A 25,311-nucleotide genomic window follows, 5' to 3' on the forward strand; every position below is an offset into this window, starting at 1 on the left:
ATGGAATAGACAACAGGTGGAAATTATAGGCAATTCGCAAGACAACCCCAATAAAGGAGTGGTTCTGCAGGTGGGGACCACAGACAACTTCTCAGTTCCTATGCTTCCTGGCTGATGTTTTGGTCACTTTTGAATGCTGGCGGTGCTTTCACTCTAGTGGTAGCATGAGACAGAGTCTACAACCCACACAAGTGGCTCAGGTAGTGCAGCTCATCCAGGATGGAACATCAATGCGAGCTGTGGCAAGAAGGTTTGCTGTGTCTGTCAACGTAGTGTCCAGAGCATGGAGGCGCTACCAGGAGACAGACCAGTACATCAGGAGACGTGGAGGAGGCCGTAGGAGGGCAACAACCCAGCAGCAGGACTGCTACCTCCGCCTTTGTGCAAGGAGGAACACTGCCAGAGCCCTGCAAAATGACCTCCAGCAGGCCACAAATGTGCATGTGTCTGCTCAAACGGTCAGAAACAGACTCCATGAGGGTGGTATGAGGGCCCGATGTCCACAGGTGGGGGTTGTGCTTACAGCCCAACACCGTGCAGGATGTTTGGCATTTGCCAGAGAACACCAAGATTGGCAAATTCGCCACTGGCACCCTGTGCTCTTCACAGATTAAAGCAGGTTCACACTGAGCACATGTGACAGACGTGACAGAGTCTGGAGACGCCGTGGAGAATGTTCTGCTGCCTGCAACATCCTCCAGCATGACCGGTTTAGTGGTGGGTCAGTCATGGTGTTGGGTGGCATTTCTTTGGGGGGTCGCACAGCCCTCCATGTGCTCGCCAGAGGTAGCCTGACTGCCATTAGGTACCGAGATGAGATCCTCAGAACCCTTGTGAGACCATATGCTGGTGCGGTTGGCCCTGGGTTCCTCCTAATGCAAGACAATGCTAGACCTCATGTGGCTGGAGTGTGTCAGCAGTTCCTGCAAGAGGAAGGCATTGATGCGATGGACTCGCCCGCCCGTTCCCCAGACCTGAATCCAATTGAGCACATCTGGGACATCATGTCTCGCTCCATCCACCAACGCCACGTTGCACCACAGACTGTCCAGGTGTTGGCGGATGCTTTAGTCCAGGTCTGGGAGGAGATCCCTCAGGAGACCGACCATCCACCACCTCATCAGGAGCATGCCCAGGTGTTGTAGGGAGGTCATACAGGCACGTGGAGGCCACACACACTACTGAGCCTCATTTTGACTTGTTTTAAGGACATTACATCAAAGTTGGATCAGTCTGTAGTGTGGTTTTCCACTTTAATTTTGACTGTGACTCCAAATACAGACCTTCATGGGTTGATAAATGTGGTTTCCATTGATTGTTTTTGTTTGATTTTGTTGTCAGCACATTCAACTATGTAAAGAAAAGTGTTTAATAAGAATATTTAATTCATTCAGATATAGGATGTGTTATTTTAGTGTTCCCTTTATTTTTTTTGAGCAGTGTATATAAACATAAAATGTGATAAAACTAATAAATAGTTGAGATGACTAAACAATTTCTTTCATTGATGTGGAGTGCAACTTTTAGTCCCTGTGTGTGTTGTGTATATGAGGCCACGTCGCATATGCACTCGTGTGTGTGTGTGTGTTACGTGTCCCTCCCCGGGGGTCTCTGTATCTGCTGAAGCTTATGACCGGACAGTGAAACACTGTCAGGGGGAGTGACACATTGGTGTCACTTCCCCAACCATTGTGGTACTTCATCAGTGATCTCATCAAGCGAGTAGACTCCTCCCAGGATGTAGAGTCGGTTGGCCACGCCCACGGCACCTGCGTTGAACCTGGTATACTCAAATGACCCCCCCCTCCACCTGCCACACACACGTCTCCTGGACATAAATTGTACACCGAGATAGAACACAGGAATCAGACTGGTCAGGTGTGGCGAGTTGGTGTTTCGTAGAATTGTCAAGTTTGTTTTAATGACAAAGTCCTTATGTCCTGTATCTATGCCAATAGGAACTGCCTGATTAAATGAAGGATAAATAAATACAAAGACTTATAGATGGAGACATCCATCAATCAAATACTCATTCAATCAGTCAATCAACCAACAAGTCAGTCACCTTATACATAGTTAAGTCACATAGGAGTAGTGTTGACGGACACAGCCTTGACCAAGGTGCCATGGAAAAACTGACCAAACTCTGCCACCAGGTGGCTCTACTGGTCAGAGACTACATCATAGCGCAGGAAACAGTCCAGCGACGGGTTGAAGGAGTCCGATATCGCCACTGATGATGTGTCGATGATACAGCCGCACGCACTGGTTTCTGGGTAATATGAGGCCATGGGGAGGATTAGAGGTATATGTGTGTGGGGGTTTCTGTATTTGTGTGTGTGTTCTTTACCTGGGTAGTTGGGTAGTATATAGCTGTGGCAAAGGAATGACGGAGGTCCAGGTGATGACCTTACTGCCATCTCCTCACTGGGCACTCTCAGACTGTCCGACCCCATACATACCTCCAGCACACCCACCTGGGAGGACAGGAAGTAGATCAGTATTTCTCACCATTAGTATTTAAAAGCAAACCAATGCTTTTAAATCCTTCAGGGGGAGTGGACCCATGCACAATTTTCCATGGCTCACATGTAGTGACTTTCTCAAAGCTAAAAGGAGCAACTATCTACTTCAGTATTTCCCAATGCTGGTCCTGGGGACCCAGAGGGGTGTATTTGTTCTAGCACTAACACACCTGATGCAACTTGATGATGAGGAAAGAAATGAGCTGGAACAGCATGTCTATGTTTTCATTGGTGACGACTATCTCTCCAGAGTGAAATAAGTCCAGGTAGCAGCGTACGGCTGGTTACCCAGGGTACCATCCCATCCCCACACTCACGCATTTTCAACTCAAACATGACCCTGCAGACAGAGAACCGTTAGAGCAAACGCACACATGCACGCACACACAGACGCACACACACACCAACCTGAAGATGTTGCTGCAGGCTGCCAGGACACAGGGGAAGGTCTGTTCCTGGACTGTTACAGTGAAGTCAAACAGCAGGCCTCTCTCTCTGAACGATCTGAGCATGCCCAGTAACTGCTGGCTGTGAGCCTCTGACACACACAGCTCAGATCTGTGATCCAGAATATAGGGAATACCGTAGGGAACGTAGTCGGTTCCCTCGGACTGGGAGTTGGATCCCTCAGACCGTGGGTCCATGATCGCTCCAGAGCCCGGGACAGAATCACAAAAATGTTATTATCAGTTTTATGTTCTAAGGTTGTATATTATGCAAACTAGGGGCATCAACTGAATGAGAAGAGGAGGACAGGTAGAGGATGAAGAGGTGGAGGAGGAGAGAAGGAATGGCTTTGATAGTAGCAGAGTCTATTTAGCTATTAAGTGGGGATCTTTCAACGATCATTCTCACAATGGCACATTGGTAGTAGTCAGGGCTGGGTTTGATTAAAACCCTGCATAGCTGTAGATGAATCAACTGTCCAGTAGGAGGTTCTACCCAGCTTTAACCATGGAATCTCATATCTGAACTTTTATTTGCAAATACTGTATTTTATAATAGTAATTGTCATTGTTTTTAAAACACAACATGAAACCTATAAGAAAAACATTTGTTTTTTAGAGGTTACACTCTCAGAACATAATTAATATATTTTGTCTCAAATATGTCTTACCATTTCTTTGTAGGAAATGCACCACAATCATGTATTCAATTGTCATATGTCATATAAGTAACATACATACAAATACAACACTGCCATATAAGGAAAAACATACAACATCTTACTAGATTCTTATTAGATTACTTAGATTTTTGGAAAAATAATGTTCTTCTGCCATTCAAGATTCTTATTCGATTTTCATGATTATTTTCCATATGGGGCTGTGCAAGCTCTATAGCCTTGTAGTCTATCTATATATCATTCATGCGGAGCTGATGAGACCGTTTAGGCTTCAGGGAGAGAGATGGAAGATTGATTGACAGAAAAAAATGTGCATGCAGTCTGCCTTATTATATCTCAACTATCTGTGAACACACGGAGGTCGTGTCTTCATGTCAGTTATTATTTGTCCCAAAGCAGATTGTTTAGCATCATATATTGAGTGAATCACAAAGCAGATTATTAGTTCGCTAACTGTTTATAATAAAGTATTTGACGAGCACTACCTCGGGAAAAACAAGGTTTTTTGTCCATAGATTTGATCAGCTGATCAGATCCGATGTTTGTAAACAATATTGTGCGCGTGCTCCTAAAGGTTTCAGCACCACGGACAGCTCTCTACCCTACCGGAAGAGCGAAGCCACGCGAAGACATGAAGTGACAAATACTCAACCTGCGACCTCATTCCAAGATTTCAAGTATAAAGTATTTCAACTGTCTATGTTTTTTGTTTTGTTGTCTCAATGTATTATTATTTAATCAGGTGATGTTTCACGCATTGAGCCCTGCAGTTAATATAGAAAATGTCTATCTTCATGTGAAAATATCTTGCTTAAAATTGGGTTTATGTTTGATATCAATGAAGTCTCACTCATTAAATTGACACACCCCACAATGAATGTGGAATAAAACATTTATTATTCCTCTTGCCAAGTCAACTAGTGGAGAAATATTACAACTAATACAAAACACCTATACTGTACATACAGCTGAAGGATGAACCAGACTTGTGGAGGTCTACCATTTTTCTGAGGTCTTGGCTGATTTCTTTTGATTTTCCCATGATGTCAAGCAAAGAGGCACTGAGTTTGAAGGTGGGCCTTGAAATACATCCACAGATCCAACTCCAATTTACTCAAATGATGTCAATTAGCTTATCAGACGCTTCTCAAGCCATGACATAATTTTCTGGAATTTTCCATGCTGTTTAAAGGCACAGTCAACTTGGTGTATGTAAACTTCTGACCCACTGGTGTATATAAACTTCTGACCCACTGGAATTGTGATACAGTGAATTATAAGTGAAATAATCTGTCTGTAAACAATTGTTGTAAAAATTACTTGTGCCATGCACAAAGTAGATGTCCTAACCAACTTGCCAAAACTATAGTTTGTTAACAAGAAATTTGTAGAGTGGTTGAAAAACACGTTTTAATGACTTCAACCTAGTGTAATGTAAACTTCCGACTTCAACTGTACACCGGTGAATCTGTAGATCTATTAGAATAGTAAGAATGAAAGAAAGGAGACAAGGAGATGAACAGCTATAGACTCTTGGGAAGTGCTCGTCTAGTAGATCAGATCACATCGTCGGTACTTCCTCATACTGTGTTCTCTGATTCCACGATACCCCTGGGCATTCACCCTCTTCCTCTTCCTGCTCCTCCAAGACCTCCACCACTACTTCTTCATTGATGATGTCATCAGGGTTGTCATAGCCACCCTCCTTCCAGCCAACAGAGGGGGTGATAGGGTCTGCAGGGGTAGGGGTCGTTGCCACAGCGTTGAAGGAGACAAAGCCCACCAGGATGATCACCAGAGACACAATATACAGACCTGAGAACTACACACACACACACACACACACACACACACACACACACACACACACACACACACACACACACACACACACACACACACACACACACACACACACACACACAAACACACACACACACCAGATGAGCTATATGAGGCCATAGTAGATTACGCATTAACAACAGTCATCAATACACTGAACAGGGACACGGTGACCAGGGATTTCTCTGCACGACTAAGATGTTTTAAGATAAGGTCAGCTGTGTCCTGTGATCAGGACAGCTCTACCTCTGTTTCTGGGTACTGATCTTATCACTACTGTGTCCTTGATCTCACAGAGATTAGATTCGACAAGTTTGACAGAGATTACAGTGAGTACAGACATAGTTTAGCAGCAACCAATCAATCTATCATCCATATATGGAGTCATCAAATCATTGATTAACTCATCTCTTTATCTGTTCAGACACACAATCACTAACTGAACTGTCAAATGGCTCAACCTGCTGTACCCACTATCCTCAGTGTTTCTGCAGTGTGTGTGTGTATGTGTGTGTGTGTACTAACTGTGTATTGAAAGAGAAACAGGCCACAGAAGAGGCTGAGGAGGTCTTCAGTGAGCAGGGAGAGGTTGACTGCTGTAGCACTGGTCTTCCTGAGCACTATGGGCATACAGCTGTACAGGGTGTACATACACAGGGCATAGCCAGCAAACAACAGGCCTGGGGAGAGAAGAAGTATACATTATAAAATGAACATACTATACTATACCGACAACAGGATTTCTAATATATTTTACTTGGCTCTCTTATCACAGGTGCATCTGTCTTTTAAATATTTTATTATGTGTTATTATCTGAATATTATTGATCCGTGTCTTGTGTTTTGTAACATTGATTATGCTTGTGGTGATTAAACAATTTCCCAAGTTGGAATCAACAGAGTACTACTACTCTACTCTCTGTAGTCATTTATACAGCTGTACTGGGTGTAGTCAGAGAACAATAGGCCGGAACAGAAAACACATACAGTCATTATACAGGGCAGAAAGTATTATTAACAAGGTAGATCAACGGTTGCAGCTCCCATAAAACCCAAGATAAAGAGCAGCAAAGAGCTGTATGTGGAAACTGTACTTCTGCAAGCTAACACAGCACACATTCTGTACTCTCTGTAACCTTGCCACCAAAACATCAGTAACCACCACCACGTCTGTAACCCTAAGAGAGAGGTAATAACCGGTGCCCTGGGGTGGTCTAGTCGTTTACACTACCGAATCTGCGGACCCACAACTACTTTGTAACTAACCCTCTCCTTACTTTCCTTCTTCTACACTGTCCTGTCTCTTTAATAAAAAAAATGTCAACAAATATACAGGTAACTGCCAAAATAAAGGAAGCACCAACATAAAGGTCTTAATAGGTCGTTGGGTCACCACGAGCCGCCAGAACAGCTTCTGTGCACCAGGCATAGATTCTCCAAGTGTCTGATCATTGTATTGGAGGGATATGACGCCATTCTTCCATTAGAAATTCCATGATTTTGTGTTTTGTTGATGGTGGTGGAAAACGCTGTCTAAGCCACTCCAGAAACTCCCATAAGTGTTCAATTGTGTTGAGATCTGGTGAATGAGACACACACACACACACACACACACACACACACACACACACACACACACACACACACACACACACACACACACACACACACACACACACACACACACACCCTTTACAACCCTATGCACCTTTGAGACCCCTCTTTTAAAGTCACTGAGTTCTCTTTTTCCAGTCATGGTAGCAAAAAAAATGTGCAACTGGGCATTTTTTACATGACCCTAAGCATGATGGGATGTTAATTGCTTAATTAACTCAGGAACCACACCTGTGTGGAAGTACCTGCTTTGAATATACTATGAATCCCTCATGTACTCAAGAGTTTATTTTATTTAGCCAGTTACTTGTATATTTTGTTTTATGTGGTACTAACCGATTCTCCAGTCCCATTGGATGTTTGCCACATTGTTATGTTCCAGAACACCCCTGTAGGAACACAGCAGACCACTCAAATCAACCACATTCCCATTCTACTACCTTCTCACCGAACATGTACACTCAACACACATCCACACGCATACGCACACACACGTAAACACACACACTTACAGCTGTATGCCACTGATGAGTGTTCCGAACAGGCCGACCATGCCTAGGAACTCTACACTGCTGAGGTGTTTGACGATGTACTCCTGACACAAGTTAGACACAGCATATAGACTGGCACTGAGCAGGACCAAGCCATCACCTAGCAGAAAGTCTGAGGCTAGGAGAGAGGGGGGAGAGGAACGAGATAGGAGAGGAGGATGAGGAAAGAGGTGAGGTTAATATGTTACTATTTATTATGATATGAATTGAGAGATTGAATTAAATAATTAATGAATTAACAAATGAATGGAGTGGGTTCTTACTGGATCCCAAGTCTCGTCCAGCCAGTAGGTCAGCTCCCACCATGGCCCCCACCCCCAGCAGACAGACACACACAGATATGTAGTGGACGGGTCTGTAGCACGTCTTCAGGAACCAGCAGGAGAGTATCATCAACACAGGGATCACAAAACAGTCCAGCAGCTGGAAGACAGAGAGACACACCAGAATAGTCACATACATTGACATAACTCAGCACACACACACATGCACACACACACATGCATGCCTGCAGGCACGCAAACTCTAACACACACAAAAACATACACACACCCTCTCGTAGTTCTGACCTGTATACTGGTGAGTGTAGTGTACTGGTAAGCTTTAACCACAGTGTAGTTAGCCTCAACGTCCACCAAGCCTACTAGGAGATACTTCCACCACCTCTTCTTTAAAATCTGAAACATATTGCCATCCCCTACAGTACGTTAGGAGAGGGTAGCCTGGAGGTTATTGCACTGCTACACAACTATAACATTTTATAGAGTTCACAACTGCACTATTCTGATGAGGAGTGCCCTGGGGTGGTGTGTGTGAGAGAGAGACTACCTGTTCTTCAGAACAGCACGTTGGTGTGCGTGAGTGTGTGTGTACCTGTTCTGAACAGCAGAGCGGTGGTGTAGGTGATGCAGAGCAGTGCATAGCTCATAAAGCTCTGGAGCATGGGCGCGTCCACATGGTAGTCTGAAGCCAGGTACTGGGAAGTTACTGCTGTGCCACACATGAGAACAGCCAAACCCTGACCCATGGCTACTGTCTTCACCAGCTGCCTGTTAGGACAATGCATAAGTGAAGCAGAAATTCAGAAACTCTGGAAGACAGTAGACGTTGATAAAACTGGGTCTTTATTGGTAAAACCAACATGTTTCGGCCATATAGTCTTCATAAGGGTTTTATCACAACTCAGTCCAGGCATCTGTATGGTAGCCGCCAGGGACATTCACAACTACTGGACAGTGGACACCCTCCATTCTTAGACATTGATAGATCTCCACTATGTCACTATCTGTCCGACATGGCACCGTATTCCCTATATAGTGCTCTACTTTCGATCAGAGCCCATAGGGAGCTGGTTAAAAGTAATGCATTATATAAAGGATAGGTTGCCAGATGGGATGCAGATAATCACTGATATAACATCCCCTCCCCCCCTGACTCACCATGTAAACACTTGTTTAGGGTTGAACTTCAGAAGCTTCCGGATAATAAGGCATTTTCTATCATAATTATTTCTGGGGTCTGTAGCTATAATCCCATCTGGGTCCATCTCAGCCATGTTGTATCTCTGTAACAGAGGGATCCTGGGATGGGGAACACACTGCTGTGTGCTGCCTGTCCTGGGGCTTTTAAATGTCTACTGTGCTGCCTGGGCTGAATGATTAACAGTGTTCTCTAATCAAAGTGCAAAGACTACTTAGTGTTTTCAGATGATAGGTGTAGTGATGAAAGTGTGTGGTACAAAGTGGGTGAACATGGGTGTGTGTGAAACTGTGGGAGGGGGTTGGGGGGTATTTAGATCAGTGATTACTTCATTTCAGCCAGGTAATTACTCTACCCAAGGAAGGAAAGTGGGAGGAAAGGCTTGAAAGAATAAAGGAAGGAAAAAAAGAGGAAAGAGGAAGGCTGTGTTGCTTCGAACAGGACGCATATCCCTTCTCTATGTTACTTGCTTGTCTCCAAGTCACATAGCTACTGTACATACCATGCACTGACCTTTAATAGAACTCAGTGGTTCCATGGCAGTCAAGTCCACGGCAGCTAAGTTTAGCACTGGCCCAGCCCAGTCAACTGTGTCCTACTGTATTTACCTTCCAACACCTGCAATATCCTAGTTGGTGCAGTGTCTTATGTGCATTTAGTAGACAAAGAGCAGTGAAAATGTCATGACACAATGCTGTAAACTGGACAAATATCTAGCCTTTAACTCTGTTTATTTTTAAGTCAGAAGCTACGTTACCCAATTCCCTCCAACCATACTCTCGCGAGACTGCGCGAGGAGGGCACAAGTTGGAGGAAACATGGCGACGTCTAATTTGTTAAAGGTAAGAGCCTCTTCACTTCAACATTTTACCTGGATTTGAACACGTGATTATGCTCCCAATGCCCATAGTCTGGATGTAAATAAGTTCATGAAAGAGTTCAAAACAAACCTGACCACGAACACTGTGACAGTTTTTTTTGTTGTTGTTGCATTTAAGGCAACAGAAAGGTCTTTCTTGCTAGTTAGCTAGCAAGGGATGCTAAGATAATTTAGCTAGACAGCCATCTGGCTAACGTGCAATACAGTTGTCACCGGCATAAGCATTTCGTCTTTTAAATTGATAGTTAATCAATAATATAATTCCCAGTTCATTGTAGTAACGGTTGTCTGGCCACATCAAACTGTAAGAGAATATGCAAAGGCTTGTGCAGGTGGTGGAACAATCAGCTGAATTGGCAAGCTAACCTTTCATTCGTTCTGTTTGTCAGTTCTCCAGCACAGCAAACTGTACATACAATCTTGACTGCTACAGATTGATCAAAGTTGGGTGCAACTACACTGTTGACCATGTAGTCTGTAGCTAAGATTTTAGTTGAAGCCGGATTTATTTTAGCGAACTAAACCATTGTAACGTTATGTTTTAAAAGAATATAATAGAAAACTACTATTAAACATACAATTTGATTCAGAACAGCGTCAGTAGCAAATGACTGGGTAATGGGTTAGTATGTAGGAACAGTGTTGTTCGCGTCTCTCTCCAGAATGAATGGTTCTAGATACTGGGTCGTGAGTGGTGTCATCTCTCTGCAGAGTGAAGGCACTCTGTAGTCTGAGATACTAAGTAACAGGTGGTAAAAGTAATTGTTTCAGTTTCTTTCCAGAATAATGTTCCATTGCAGTCTGACAGTAGTTCTAGTGAGTCCTGGGTCATATTCACTAGGCACAAAATATAAGCAAACAAGCCGAAACAGAGAGTGACTACTTTAAATTGTCCAAATAGAAATGCTTGTTTTCATTTTCTGTTGCCAAACATTTTCCACCGTGTGTACTAATGAATACAACCCTGAGTAGTAACAGTATAGTTGTAGTGAGTAGTAACAGTAGTATCATCTCTCTCCAGAATAAAGGCTCCTTGCAGTTTGAGGACAAGTGGGACTTGATGAGGCCCATTGTTCTCAAGCTGCTGAGACAGGAGGCTGTCACCAAGCAGCAGTGGTTCGACCTCTTCTCGTAAGATACACACACTGCATCACACCACACCAAACTGCACAGAAGACACACACACATACTGCAACCGCACACACACACAAACCCTGCGCTTGTTATTTTGTGTTGCAGAGACGTCCATGCTGTGTGTCTGTGGGATGATAAGGGCCCAGCTAAGATCCACCAGGCCCTCAAAGAAGACATCCTAGACTTCATCAAACAAGCTCAGAACGTAAGTGGAACAGTGGGTTACAGGGGAAGGGTTTCGGTAATGGTTGAAATCCCATTTGAGGTTGGAATGTGCTATTCTTCGTACACACACACATACACACACACCTTTCCAGTACAGTGATAACAGTTGTAGGCAAGAGGCTGACCCTTAAACCTCTGAATCCTAACCTCTACCTATGCAAGCTGTCTCTGACCTAACCTCTGACCTGTTTCCATGGCAGCGTGTGTTGAGTCACCAGGATGACACAGCGTTGCTGAAGGCCTACATTGTGGAGTGGCGAAAGTTCTTCACGCAGTGTGACATCCTGCCCAAACCCTTCTGTCAGCTGGAGATCACGCTGATGGGGAAGCAGGGCAGCAACAAGAAGTCTAACGTTGAGGACAGCATCGTACGCAAGGTGAGGAGAGGGGAATGAGGGAGAGGAGGAAGGAGAGAGGCAGGGCAGAAACAATGAGTCTAATGTAGACTACAGCATCGTACGTAGGGAGGGGAGAGATGGACAATGCTCTTCTTTTTGATGGTATTCATCAACTGTCTTGTCCTGCTTTTTCTCTCTCTTATTTATATATATATATCCCCCTCTGCCTCTCATCTAGTTGATGTTGGACACATGGAACGAGTCAATCTTCTCCAACATAAAGAGCCGTCTTCAGGACAGTGCTATGAAGCTGGTTCATGCTGAAAGGCTGGGAGAGGCTTTTGACTCCCAGCTGGTTATAGGAGTACGAGAATCATACGGTAGGACATATACACCCTGAGTGGCTAATATCCACACATTTTATATGGGAAGTTTTTGTGAAGTATGGTATGTTTTCGGTATTTTGACAAAGTGTGTGTGTGTGCTTGCGTTTTGTAGTCAACCTGTGCTCTAACCCTGAAGACAAGCTCCAGATCTACAGAGATAACTTTGAGAAGGCCTACCTGGACTCAACTGAGAGGTTCTACAGAACACAGGCCCCATCATACCTACAGCAGAACGGAGTCCAGAACTACATGAAATATGTAAGGACTGCGCTCTGTGTGTGTGTTGTGACAATGTCTCTCAGTGAGTGTGTATACATTCACTGACTGTGTGTGTGTCTTGCAGGCAGACACAAAGCTAAGAGAAGAGGAGAAGAGGGCAGTTCGATACCTTGAGACTCGTCGTGAATGTAACTCTGTCCAAGCTGTGAGTAGACAGTTTACCCATGAGGCTGTATAGACTGGTTTAAACTCATATTCACAGTCAAGAGATGATGATGTCATGTAGACCAATGTTAGTCTCTGTTGTCTCTCTCCAGCTGATGGAATGTTGTGTGAACGCTCTGGTGACGTCGTTTAAAGAAACCATCCTGGCTGAATGTCCCGGCATGATCAAACGCAATGAGACAGACAGTGAGTAACATGTTGCATTACTACTGTTACCTACCAACCTTGGGACCGGTTATAGAAGAGGGTCCTTCTTTGTGTGACGTTAATGTCCTTCACCCTGCAGAGCTCCACCTGATGTTTTCCCTGATGGATAAGGTTCCTAGTGGGATAGAGCCCATGCTGAAAGATCTGGAGGATCACATCATGAACGCTGGGCTGGCTGATATGGTGGCTGCTGCAGAGACTATCACTTCTGTATGTACACACACACAGAGCCATGTCTTACTATACTTGTGAGGACTTTTTGGGGACCAACAATTGATTACCATTTAAAATCCTATTTTTCTTAAACCCTAACTCCTAAACCTAACCGTAACACCTAACCCTAATTTTAACCCTAAGCCTAAAATGTCCTCACTTCTCTGAATTTTAGTTGGTTTACTATTTTTGTGAGGACTTCTGGTACTAGTAAGTGTAGTAAAGCATGTACAGTGGGGCAAAAAAGTATTTAGTCAGCCACCAATTGTGCAAGTTCTCCCACTTAAAAAGATGAGAGGCCTGTAATTTTCATCATAGGTACACTTCAGCTATGACAGACAAAATGAGGGTAAAATCCAGAAAATCACATTGTATCACATTTATTTGCAAATTATGGTGGAAAATAAGTATTTGGTCACCTACAAACAAGCAAGATTTCTGGCTCTCACAGACCTGTAACTTCTTCTTTAAGAGGCTCCTCTGTCCTCCACTCGTTACCTGTATTAATGGCACCTGTTTGAACTTGTTATCAGTATAAAAGACACCTGTCCACAACCTCAAACAGTCACACTCCAAACTCCACTATGGCCAAGACCAAATAGCTGTCAAAGGACACCAGAAACAAAATTGTAGACCTGTACCAGGCTGGGAAGACTGAATCTGCAATAGGTAAGCAGCTTGGTTTGAAGAAATCAACTGTGGGAGCAATTATTAGGAAATGGAAGACATACAAGACCACTGATAATCTCCTTCGATCTGGGGCTCCACGCAAGATCTCAACCCGTGGGGTCAAAATGATCACAAGAACGGTGAGCAAAAATCCCAGGACCACACGGGGGGACCTAGTGAATGACCTGCAGAGAGCTGGGACCAAAGTAACAAAGCCTACCATCAGTAACACACCACGCCGCCCGGGACTCACATCCTGCAGTGCCAGACGTGTCCCCCTGCTTAAGCCAGTACATGTCCAGGCCCGTCTGAAGTTTGCTAGAGAGCATTTGGATGATCCAGAAGAAGATTGGGAGAATGTCATATGGTCAGATGAAACCAAAATAGAACTTTTTGGTAAAAACTCAACTCGTTGTGTTTGGAGGACAAAGAATGCTGAGTTGCATCTGAAGAACACCATACCTACTGTGAAGCATGGGGGTGGAAACATCATGCTTTGGGGCTGTTTTTCTGCAAAGGGACCAGGACGACTGATCCGTGTAAAGGAAAGAATGAATGGGGCCATGTATCGTGAGATTTTGAGTGAAAACCTCCTTCCATCAGCAAGGGCATTGAAGACGAAACGTGGCTGGGTCTTTCAGCATGACAATGATCGCAAACACACCGCCCGGGCAACGAAGGAGTGGCTTCGTAAGAAGCATTTCAAGGTCCTGGAGTGCCCTAGCCAGTCTCCAGATCTCAACCCCATAGAAAATCTTTGGAGGGAGTTGAAAGTCCGTGTTGCCCAGCAACAGCCCCAAAACATCACTGCTCTAGAGGAGATCTGCATGGAGGAATGGGCCAAAATACCAGCAGCAGTGTGTAAAAACCTTGTGAAGACTTACAGAAAACGTTTGACCTCTGTCATTGCCAACAAAGGGTATATAACAAAGTATTGAGAAACTTTTGTTATTGACCAAATACTTATTTTCCACCATAATTTGAAAATAAATTCATTAAAAATCCTACAATGTGATTTTCTGGATTTTTTTTCTAATTTTGTCTGTCACAGTTGAAGTGTACCTATGATGAAAATTACAGGCCTCTCTCATCTTTTTAAGTGGAAGAACTTGCCCAATTGGTGGCTGACTAAATACTTTTTGCACCACTGTATATACACACACACACACTCACTCAAAATGTATCTGTAACATACAGTATATCTGTATGTTTCTCTTTTTATTCCGGTGTGCAGGACTCTGAGAAGTACGTGGAGCAGCTGCTGACATTGTTTAACCGTTTCAGTAAACTGGTGAAGGAGGCTTTTCAGGATGACCCTCGATTCCTCACCGCCAGAGACAAGGTACACACATACACATACAGCACCAGTCAAAGGTTTGGACACACCTACTCATTTGAGTTTTTCTTTATTTTTAGTATTTTCTACATTATAGAATGATAGTGATGACATCAAAACTATGAAATAACACATATAGAATCATGTAGTAACCAAAGAAGTGTTAAACAAATCAAAATATATTTATATTTGAGATTCTTCAAAGTAGCCACCCTTTGGCTTCATGACAGCTTTGCACACTCTTGGCATTCTCTCAATCAGCTTCACCTGGAATGCTTTTCCAACAATCTTGAAGGAATTCCCAATTATACTGAATACTTATTGGCTGCTTTTCTTCACTCTGCGGTCCAACACTTCCCAAACCATCTCAATTGGGTTGAGGTCAGGTCATCTGATGCAGCACTCCATCACTCTCCTTCTTGGTCAAATAGCCTTGAATTCTAAATAAATCACTGACAGTGTCACCAGCAAAGCACCATCACACCACCACCTCCATGCTTCTTGGTGTGAACCACACATGCGGAGATCATCCGTTCACCTACTCTGCATCTCAGAAAGACACTGCGGTTGGAACCAAAAATCTCCAATTTGGACTCATCAGACCAAAGGACAGATTTCCACCAGTCTAATGTCCATTGCTCGTGTTCCTTGACCCAAGCAAGTCTCTTCTTTTTATTGGTGTCTTTTAGTATTGGTTTCTTTGCAGCAATTTTACCATGAAGCCTGATTCATGCAGTATCCTCTGAACAGTTGATGTTGAGATGTGTCTGTTACCTGAACTCTGTGAAGCATTTATTTGGGCTGGTTTGATTTGATTTGATTTGGATCTCTTTTAGTCCCCATTTGGACTTATCTTCCAAGAGTCCTTAAACATTAAAATACAATTTATAATACAAACACACTTTCACATATAACACACTATTACAAACATGCATAATGACCCAATAAATACTCAATCTAAAAAAATATTGATTCTTCATCTACTATAATCCCACAACATTTCTATATACTATATTTAAAAAATAAAAACAATTATATATATACATTTATATATTGAAAGGTTTCTAGTTTGCTAAGTTAATTTATTCCATTTCTGTATTGCTCTAAATCGAAATGCCTATTTCTCTTTTCTGTCTGGATAACGCATAGATGGTGGACAATCTATTCCTAGTATTTACAGAATGTCTGTCTCTTACCAACTGAATACCGTTGTGAATAGAACTTGGCCGTTTTAAATTATGTATATTATAAAATAAGCACGTTTTTTTCAATTACCTTGTCGATTGATGACCAACCAAGGACACTGCCCATGACTGCAACAGAAGAACCATATCTTCACCTTAAAACAATCTTTGCTGCTTTATTCTGTGCATTCTGCAGTCTCCTCACTTCACTTGATGATGCATTTCCCCAGACCACCGAACAGTAGTTCACCTGACTCTCAATTAATGCTTGTTATTTGCTGAAGAATTTGATTGGCTGTAATCAGATCATTATTTTCCATGTACTCCCACATTTGTCTACTCACAATACCCTCCAATATCTTACTGAGTGTAGGGAGTAGACTAATTGGTCGACTATTAGCAGGAGTAATGGGTTCTTTGCTGTCTTTCGGAATAGGACACAGTTTCAGATGCTTCCATACATTTGCAAACGTCCCCTTTTCCAGTGACCAATTAAATATGTATCTCAGTGGAACTGCAATCTGGGGAGCAGCACAGTGAAGCAAAAAATTGTCCATAAGACCCTAACCTGTAGATTTACCATCTGGTAATGACTTCAATAGGTTTAACACCTCCTCCACTGGCTGGCAACTCTAATGAACGTATCCTCTGCAGCAGAGGTAACTCTGGGTCTTCTTTTCCTGTGGCGGTCCTCATGTGAGCCAGTTTCATCATAGTGCTTCGAGGTTTTTGCGACAGCACTTGAAGAAACTTTCAAAGTTCTTGAAATATTACGGATTGACTGACCTTCATGTCCTAAAGTAATGATGGGCTGTAATTTCTCTTTAAATATTTAAGCTGTTCTTGCCATAATATGGATTTGGACTTTTACCAAATAAGGCAATCTTCTGTATACCACCCCTACCTTGTCACAACACAACTGATTGGCTCCGTTAGGTTCTAAATATCAGAGTAAGAAATCAATAGACACTATGAAAGCTCCAACCAATTTTATTCACCCATTGGGTCAATACAGCTACATAAGACAAAGACGTGGTTCCACCAGTGGTGGTATATATACACCCCAATTTGGTGGAGTCTCCTCCTTCTCGCTAAACATAACATCTTTGTTGTTAGGCAGGGAATTAAGTGATACCGGCAATAAACTGTTCCTTCTCCCTTAATCTGACCTGACCCCCTTCCTCACTAATCCACAGCTCTCCACCCTTATCAGTGCCAGCCAACATGTGATCGTCTTTCTGTCACTCATCTATTATATCCATTCCTCCTACAGATACCCATTAACTTCTGGTGCAGACCCTAGACTATGGCACCCCTTATGTCTCTAGTATAACTGATGACTAATAATATTCAATGTTTAGAAATCCGAAACCATCAGTTCAAATGCATTAAGACGGACAGAAATTCCACAAAATTCACGTTTAACAAGGCACACCTGTTAATTGAAATGCATTCCAGGTGACAACCTCATGAAGCTGGTTGAGAGAATGCCAAGAGTGTGCAAAGCTGTCATTAAGGTAAAGGGTGGCTACTTTAAGAATATAAAATATATTTAGATTTGTTTAACACTTTTTTGGTTACTACATGATTCCATGTGTGTTATTTCATTGTTTTGATGTCTTCACTATTATTCTACAATGTAGAAAAAATTCAAAACCCTTGAAAGAGCAGGTGTGTCCAAATGTTTGACTGGTACTGTACATGCATACAGCGAGACAAAAGGGGGTGAAGGGAGGAGACGGAGGGGTGGAGAGAAGGGGGGATGGAGGAGAAAAAAGGGGGGTGAGAGGGCAGAGACATTAAGCGAGAGTAAAGGGTTGAAGAGAGCAGATGTAACGGAGGGGTGGAGAGAAAAGGGGGATGGACGGAGGAGGAGAAAAAAAGGGGGGGATAGCGGGAGGTTTGACAGTTCTGTGTTTCTCTTCAGGCCTACAAAGCTGTGGTGAACGATGCCACCATTTTTAAACTGGAGCTGCCCCTCAAACAGAAAGGGTGAGACAAACCTGGGTTGTATGTTTATATTATATTCCTTGGTTAAGGGTCAATATGGCTGCTAGTCCACCCATCACAGAATATGAGCTGCATCCTGATTCTTCACCCTTTTCCTGAGGGGTGCATTTTCACACTCCACATCATGGATTTAAAAGCATATGATCAGTGTAACCATTGGCTGGAGGAAAGTGTGCTCATGTAGACTTCAGAAAAAGGGTGGAGAATTGGGACGCAGCCAGACTTGAATGTGGAGGCCTGTTCTAGTAATTAGATTTCTATGTGTACTATTAATCTGTGTGTGTGTCTTTACAGGGTAGGTCTGAAGACCCAGCCAGAGTCGAAGTGTCCAGAGCTGCTAGCCAACTACTGTGACATGCTGCTGAGGAAAACAACCCTGAGCAAGAAACTCACATCAGAGGAGATAGAACTCAAACTCAAAGAAGTGGTGAGACTCTCCCCTAGTACTGTAGAATGAGCCCTGATTCTCAAGCATTGGATTGGTTTAAGCATTGCTGTTGTGAAATCCATGACAGGAAGTGTGCACTTTCAGAGAAGGGCGTAGAAATTGGATGCATCCATAGTCTTCTACCCCCCACCACCACCACCATCTATTCTAGTTGGTTGTGTTGAAGTATGTTCAGAATAAGGATGTGTTCTCGCTCCCTCCCTCTCTTCTCTCTCTAGTTGCTGGTATTGAAGTATGTTCAGAATAAGGATGTGTTTATGAGGTACCATAAAGCCCACCTGACCAGAAGACTGATCCTGGACATCTCAGCCGACAGCGAAATAGAAGAGAACATGGTAGAGTGGCTCAGGGTAAGAACACACACACACACACACTCTTTCTCTCTCTCTCTCTATATCCCCTTTTGATTGAGTTTTTTCCGCTGGGTCTGTGTGTATGCGTGTAGGAGGTGGGGATGCCTGCAGACTATGTGAATAAGCTGGCGAGGATGTTCCAGGACATTAAAGTATCGGATGATCTCAACCAGGTCTTCAAGGAGATGCACAAACACAACAAGCTGGCTTTACCAGGTAACAAACACAAACACAGCCACAATACTCCACCAGCTGGTGTACCATAGTAATACACAAATTCTCTCTCTCTCTCTCTCTCTCTCTCTCTCTCTCTCGCTCTCTCTCTCTCTCTCTGTCTCTCTCTCTCTCTCTGTGCCTCTGCCTCTTTTTCTTTGTCTCTCTCTGTTTCTGTCTCTGTCTCTCTCTCCAGCTGACAGTGTGAATATAAAGATCCTGAATGCGGGGGCGTGGTCGAGGAGCAGTGAGAAGGTGTTTGTGTCTCTGCCTACTGAGCTGGAGGATCTGATCCCAGAGGTAGAAGACTTCTACAAGAGGAACCACAGCGGAAGGAAACTACACTGGCACCACCTCATGTCCAATGGCATCGTGAGTGGGAGATGCGCACACACACAGCAAACGCACACACTCAGTAGTTTTTCCATGGATTATATTACTATCACCTCATGTCCAACGGCATAGTGATCCCCTTCTCCCGTGTGTGTGTGTGTACCTGTGTGTTTTTGTGTGTGTGTGTGTGTGTTTAGATCACCTTCAAGAACGAAATGGGTCATTATGACCTGGAGGTCACAACCTTTCAGCTGGCTGTCCTATTTGCCTGGAACCAGCGGCCGCGGGAGCGAATCAGCTTCGAGAACCTTAAATTGGCCACCGAGCTTCCCGATGCTGAGCTACGACGCACACTCTGGGTAACACACACACACAAAGAGACTCTGGGTACTTTATACACACACACTCACACTCTCTGGGATTGAAAAATGTAAGCACACATGCCAATATAAACACAATTCATACACAGAGAAGAAACGAATGACCTCTCCTTTTTTTCTCCCTCTCTGCTGTCTCCTCTCTGTCTCTAGTCTCTGGTAGCGTTCCCTAAGTTGAAGAGGCAGGTGTTGTCCTATGAGCCTTCAGTCTCCTCCCCTAAAGACTTCACAGACAGCACCCTGTTCTATGTCAACCAGGACTTCTCTCTCATGTACGTAGCTTTGAACCCACAACATTGTGTTAGCCCCCTGACCTTAATAAAGGCATTGAATGCACCTGGGGTTGCTAAACTCTGGTACCTTTCCCCAAATTCTCACATTTTCAAAGAAGTACTAATTGGAGCATTCCAGAGTTTCCTGCTTATTCCATCCTGAATCCAGGAATATTCCCACAGGGATTTCTTGAAAACCTGGGATTTTTGGGAAAGATGGCAGTGTTTTGCAACCTTAATTGCACCTCACTTCAACAGCTTTTGGCTTACCATGTTGATTCATGCTCTATTTAGTTAATGTAACTGTATGTATTCTAACTCATTATTCATTTTGGGGAAGTTTGAATGTTGATGAAAGCTTTGTTGTCATGGTTTCCTACTGAGGACCAGGATGGAATGTTGAGCAGTTTCAGGTGTGATGGCTGATCGGATGTTGAGTTCTTTTGTCTCTGTTTCTCAGTAAAAACTCCAAGGTCCAAAAAAGGGGCAAGATTAATCTGATTGGTCGATTGCAGCTGACCACAGAGCGAATGAGAGAGGAGGAGAATGAGGGCATCGTCCAGCTGAGAATATTAAGAACCCAGGTAACTTTACACATTGAAAGGTCCAATTTGAGTAATCTGAAGTTTCAGCACTTTTCTTCCCCCCAAAGACTTTAATGGAGCACTACTGCCTTCCACCCTGCAAGTTTTTATCAATCATAACAATACCAGTTGAATGTGTGCCTCGACATTGAGTAAAGATATAATGCTGTACGTTGTTTGACCCCCAGGAGGCCATCATCCAGATTATGAAGATGAGGAAGAGGATCAGTAACGCTCAGCTACAGACAGAACTGGTAGAGATCCTCAAGAACATGTTCCTGCCCCAGAAGAAGATGATCAAGGAACAGATTGAGTGGCTCATCGAACACAAATACATCAAACGGGACGAGACAGACATCAACACCTTTATCTACATGGCATAGAACCCCTTTACCTGGATTGGAACCATCTACCTACTGCTTGACCTGGCTGGGCCCTCGCTGCAGCAGGAGGAAGAAGAAATGCAGTAAGAGGAGGAGGGAGGAGTGGTTGTTTCAGAAGAAGAGGAAGGAGAATATCTCTGCGGCCTGGGGGGGGTTGGTTGGTTGGTTGGCTGGCTGGCTGTATGAGATGGATGGTGTAGTCTTCAGACTGTGGTGCCCCTCGGGGTCCAGGAGGAGAAGGACAGGAGGACAGTGGGGCTGACTGACAGTCTCAGTATCACAGTAGAGACATTATTAAATAAACTCTCCCTGCCTTACCCTCCTTACGCAGTCCGCACAGAGACAGACAGGAGGACTAGTGGTCTATATCATTATGGAGTAGACACAGAGAGGAGTGTATTTTGCCAAATGTACTGTGTGTGTCTATGTATATGTGTGTCTGCACCTTGACAGCTTGTTGCTCTGTGGAAGTCTTGCAATCACCTGAGGACCCATCGCGCGTGCGTGTGTGTGTATCTCACTCCCCCCTCACCCCCAACTGCCACACCCCTCAGAGAGGATCATGACTCCTCACATATCAGCCAGTCGCTGGGTGAGAACAAACGAGAACATCAGCACTTTTCTGTGTTTCAGTGTGTCTGAATGGCTTTATATATCAATTACATTCTACTTTTCAATGCTCATCATTATTTTTATGAACACTTGTGTGTTGTCTCTCGCTTGTTAAATGCTGCACAGCGTCATCCAATCGATCGAAGTCACAAAGCTCTCTAGCGATCTTTGATTCTTCTCTTTCCCCCACCTATAGCCAGTGCAGGACAGGACATGACAGGTGTGTTATTGTCAGACCATGAGGGGGTGTCATGACTGGTCATGACCCAGGTTTCTTCCCAAATGCCACCCTATTCCCTAGGTACTGCAATATTTTTGACCAGAACTCTATGGGTTAAAAAAGTAGCTTATGTTCCCTATATACACTGCTCAAAAAAATAAAGGGAACTAAAATAACACATCCTAGATCTGAATGAATTAAATATTCTTATTAAATACTTTTTTCTTTACATAGTTGAATGTGCTGACAACAAAATCACACAAACATCATCAATGGAAATCAAATTTATCAACCCATGGAGGTCTGGATTTGGAGTCGCACTCAAAATTCAAGTGGAAAACCACACTACAGGCTGATCCAACTTTGATGTAATGTCCTTAAAACAAGTCAAAATGAGGCTCAGTAGTGTGTGTGGCCTCCACGTGCCTGTATGACCGCCCTACAACGCCTGGGCATGCTCCTGATGAGGTGGCGGATGGTCTCCTGAGGGATCTCCTCCCAGACCTGGACTAAAGCATCCGCCAACTCCTGGACAGTCTGTGGTGCAATGTGGCATTGGTGGATGGAGCGAGACATGATGTCCCAGATGTGCTCAATTGGATTCAGGTCTGGGGAACGGGCGGGCCAGTCCATAGCATCAATGCTTTCCTCTTGCAGGAACTACTGACACACTGCAGCCACATGAGGTCTAGCATTGTCTTGCAGTAGGAGGAACCCAGGGCCAACCACACCAGCATATGGTCTCACAAGGGGTCTGAGGATCTCATCTCGGTACCTAATGGCTGTCAGGCTACCTCTGGCGAGCACATGGAGGGCTGTGCGGCCCCCCAAAGAAATACCACCCCACACCATTTTTTATTTATTTTATTTTACCTTTATTTTACTAGGCATGTCAGTTAAGAACAAATTCTTATTTTCAATGACGGCCTAGGAACAGTGGGTTAACTGCCTGTTCAGGGGCAGAACGACAGACCTTGTCAGCTCAGGGATTTGAACTTGCAACCTTTCGGTTACTAGTCCAACGCTCTAACCATGACTGACCCACCGCCAAGCCGGTCATGCTGGAGGATGTTGCAGGCAGCAGAACGTTCTCCACGGCGTCTCCAGACTGTCATGTCTGTCACGTGCGCAGTGTGAACCTGCTTTCATCTGTAAAGATCACAGGGCGCCAGGGGCGAATTTGCCAATCTTGGTGTTCTCTGGCAAATGCCAAACGTCCTGCACGGTGTTGGGCTGTAAGCACAACCCCCACCTGTGGACGTCGGGCCCTCATACTACCCTCATGGAGTCTGTTTCTGACCGTTTGAGCAGACACATGTACATTTGTGGCCTGCTGGAGGTCATTTTGCAGGGCTCTGGCAGTGCTCCTCCTTGCACAAAGGCGGAGGTAGCAGTCCTGCTGCTGGGTTGTTGCCCTCCTACGGCCTCCTCCACGTCTCCTGATGTACTGTCAATCAGTGTTGCTTCCTAAGTGGACAGTTTGATTTCACAGAAGTGTGATTGACTTGGAGTTACATTGTGTTGTTTAAGTGTTCCCTTTATTTTTTTGAGCACTGTAGGAAAATATATATATATTCCCTACTAAGGGAAAAATATTTGATATCCTATATATGGAATAGGGTGTCCCAGTAAAATCCCTCCAGTGCAATAGCTAGACAACCCCTCCTACTAGAGCACTTCCTGTGATGAGGTCATTTTGCTAAAGCAACGGCACTGCAGTGTTGCTATTAATGTACCCTACCCACAACCTTTTACAGAAGACTGTGTGTTGCAGTATGATATGAGTGGGGAGGGTGATGATAGAAGGAAAATAAAATGTGTTGCTGTCGAGTGTTTGTATGCGAGTGTTTGATAAATAGGTCGGGTCTGTAGCGGGCTACTAGGTGTACATAGCCACTTATTGATTTGGAGTAATGTTACATGATTAAATGTATGAGACGACCTAATAACACTATCCCGCTTTTACTCTTTTTAGTTTGTTTTACTTTTGGCATTGGGATAATGTTGTACTGTGGGATATTACACTGCACCCCAAATGGCATCCTATTCCCTATATAGTGCACCACTTTTGACCAGGACCTATAGGGCTCTGGTCAAAAGTTGTGCACTATGTAGGGAATATGGTGCCATTTGGGACGCAACCTAGGTGTCAATGTCCTCTTTTCTCTCGCTCTGATTTTAATGCAACCACATTGGAATCAATTCAGAGACCTCAAGACAAAGTGATTGTCAGATGATGGAAACATTACTTGGGATTTAGCAGTTATGAATTGTTTGATCATGATGTCATGGCTTTATTTCACACACACTACATACCTACGCAGCACCGTATAGTCCACCATTCTACAGTGGAGGACACCTATGAGAAACACACGTACACACAATGACTATTGACAAAACATTTAATAGTTTATTCTACCGGATAATGTCATGTGTGGATAACTACTACCTGTCAACTGGCAATAAGAGGCTCTCCTTCATGTGAGCTAGTTACATTTTTCAACCGACTGACGAGTTCAACTTTAGAATAGTTACTCTGAAGGATATCTGTCTTTGTGAATAAAAAGTGTGTTTATCATTATTGACAGTTTTATGCGGTGATATCGTCCACTGAATGACATTGTGTCCAAGCAGGCCCAGGTTTTAGTAACGTTGTTCTTTTTCATGTCTTCCTTCCCTGGTATCTGACATTAATTGTTACGCATCACTGCTGTAGTTGTTGCATCAAAACAACCTAGAGAAGAAGTCTTTGTCCCAAATGACACCCTATTTCCTATTTTAGTGCACTACTTTTGAACAAGGCCCATAGGGCTCTGGTCAAAAGTAGTGCACTATATAAGGAATAAGGTGTCATTTGGGGACGTAAGCAAAGTGTTATTACATTTTAGTAATTTAGCACACTCAATTAGCGCATTCTTAAGATATGTTATCAGAGTAATGTACTTAATGTAACTCCGTCTGACACACTTAGCTATTCTCTAGATTTTAGCCATGTTCAACAATGTTTTAAGATGACACAACTTAGGTAACTTTATGAGTAACAACAAATAAACAGTATTAAACAATGACATAGTCAATTTTTGTTGTAACAATTAATGTTTTTCTCTGCACAGAAATTTCAGATAGAGCAACTCTTATTGTGTTATGAGACTGACATCTTGCTTCAGTTTGTGTTTAAGTGTTTGTGATGATGGTAAACAGATGGGTAATCATAAGACGCGTATCTCTTCCTCTTCTTCCCTACTTGCATATCTGGAGCCTTGAGTGGAAACTTGAAAACTACGTTTTATCAATCATAACATTACCAGATGAATGTGACCCAACTTTGAGTAAAGATATAATGCTGTACATTG

The 25,311-nt window shown here is 43.6% G+C and overlaps 2 protein-coding genes across 2 annotated transcripts; one reads left to right on the forward strand and one right to left on the reverse strand.

Moving 5' to 3' along the window:
• Positions 1–4,374: 4,374 nt before the first annotated feature.
• LOC118397374 (solute carrier family 35 member F2-like) lies at positions 4,375–9,426 on the reverse strand. Its single transcript, XM_035792044.2, has 8 exons — positions 9,098–9,426; positions 8,532–8,707; positions 8,228–8,355; positions 7,922–8,081; positions 7,620–7,776; positions 7,444–7,496; positions 6,019–6,173; positions 4,375–5,473 (listed from the first exon to the last, which is right to left on the reverse strand). Exons 1-8 carry the CDS (start codon positions 9,211–9,213, stop codon positions 5,213–5,215), a joined length of 1,206 nt encoding a protein of 401 aa, XP_035647937.1. The 5' UTR covers positions 9,214–9,426; the 3' UTR covers positions 4,375–5,212.
• A 406-nt stretch (positions 9,427–9,832) lies between these two features.
• On the forward strand, positions 9,833–25,077 carry LOC118397373 (cullin-5). The gene is made up of 19 exons (XM_035792043.2): positions 9,833–9,979; positions 11,039–11,148; positions 11,257–11,356; positions 11,577–11,753; positions 11,953–12,094; positions 12,213–12,358; positions 12,444–12,524; positions 12,637–12,730; positions 12,831–12,961; positions 14,868–14,975; positions 18,081–18,145; positions 18,458–18,590; positions 18,830–18,961; positions 19,057–19,180; positions 19,374–19,549; positions 19,708–19,869; positions 20,041–20,159; positions 20,620–20,743; positions 20,932–25,077. The coding sequence occupies exons 1-19, from the start codon at positions 9,956–9,958 to the stop codon at positions 21,124–21,126; spliced, it is 2,343 nt and encodes a 780-aa protein (XP_035647936.1). The 5' UTR covers positions 9,833–9,955; the 3' UTR covers positions 21,127–25,077.
• Positions 25,078–25,311: the final 234 nt, after the last annotated feature.

This window comes from Oncorhynchus keta, chromosome 18, assembly GCF_023373465.1.
Source record: "Oncorhynchus keta strain PuntledgeMale-10-30-2019 chromosome 18, Oket_V2, whole genome shotgun sequence".
NCBI classification, from domain to species: Eukaryota; Metazoa; Chordata; class Actinopteri; order Salmoniformes; family Salmonidae; genus Oncorhynchus; species Oncorhynchus keta.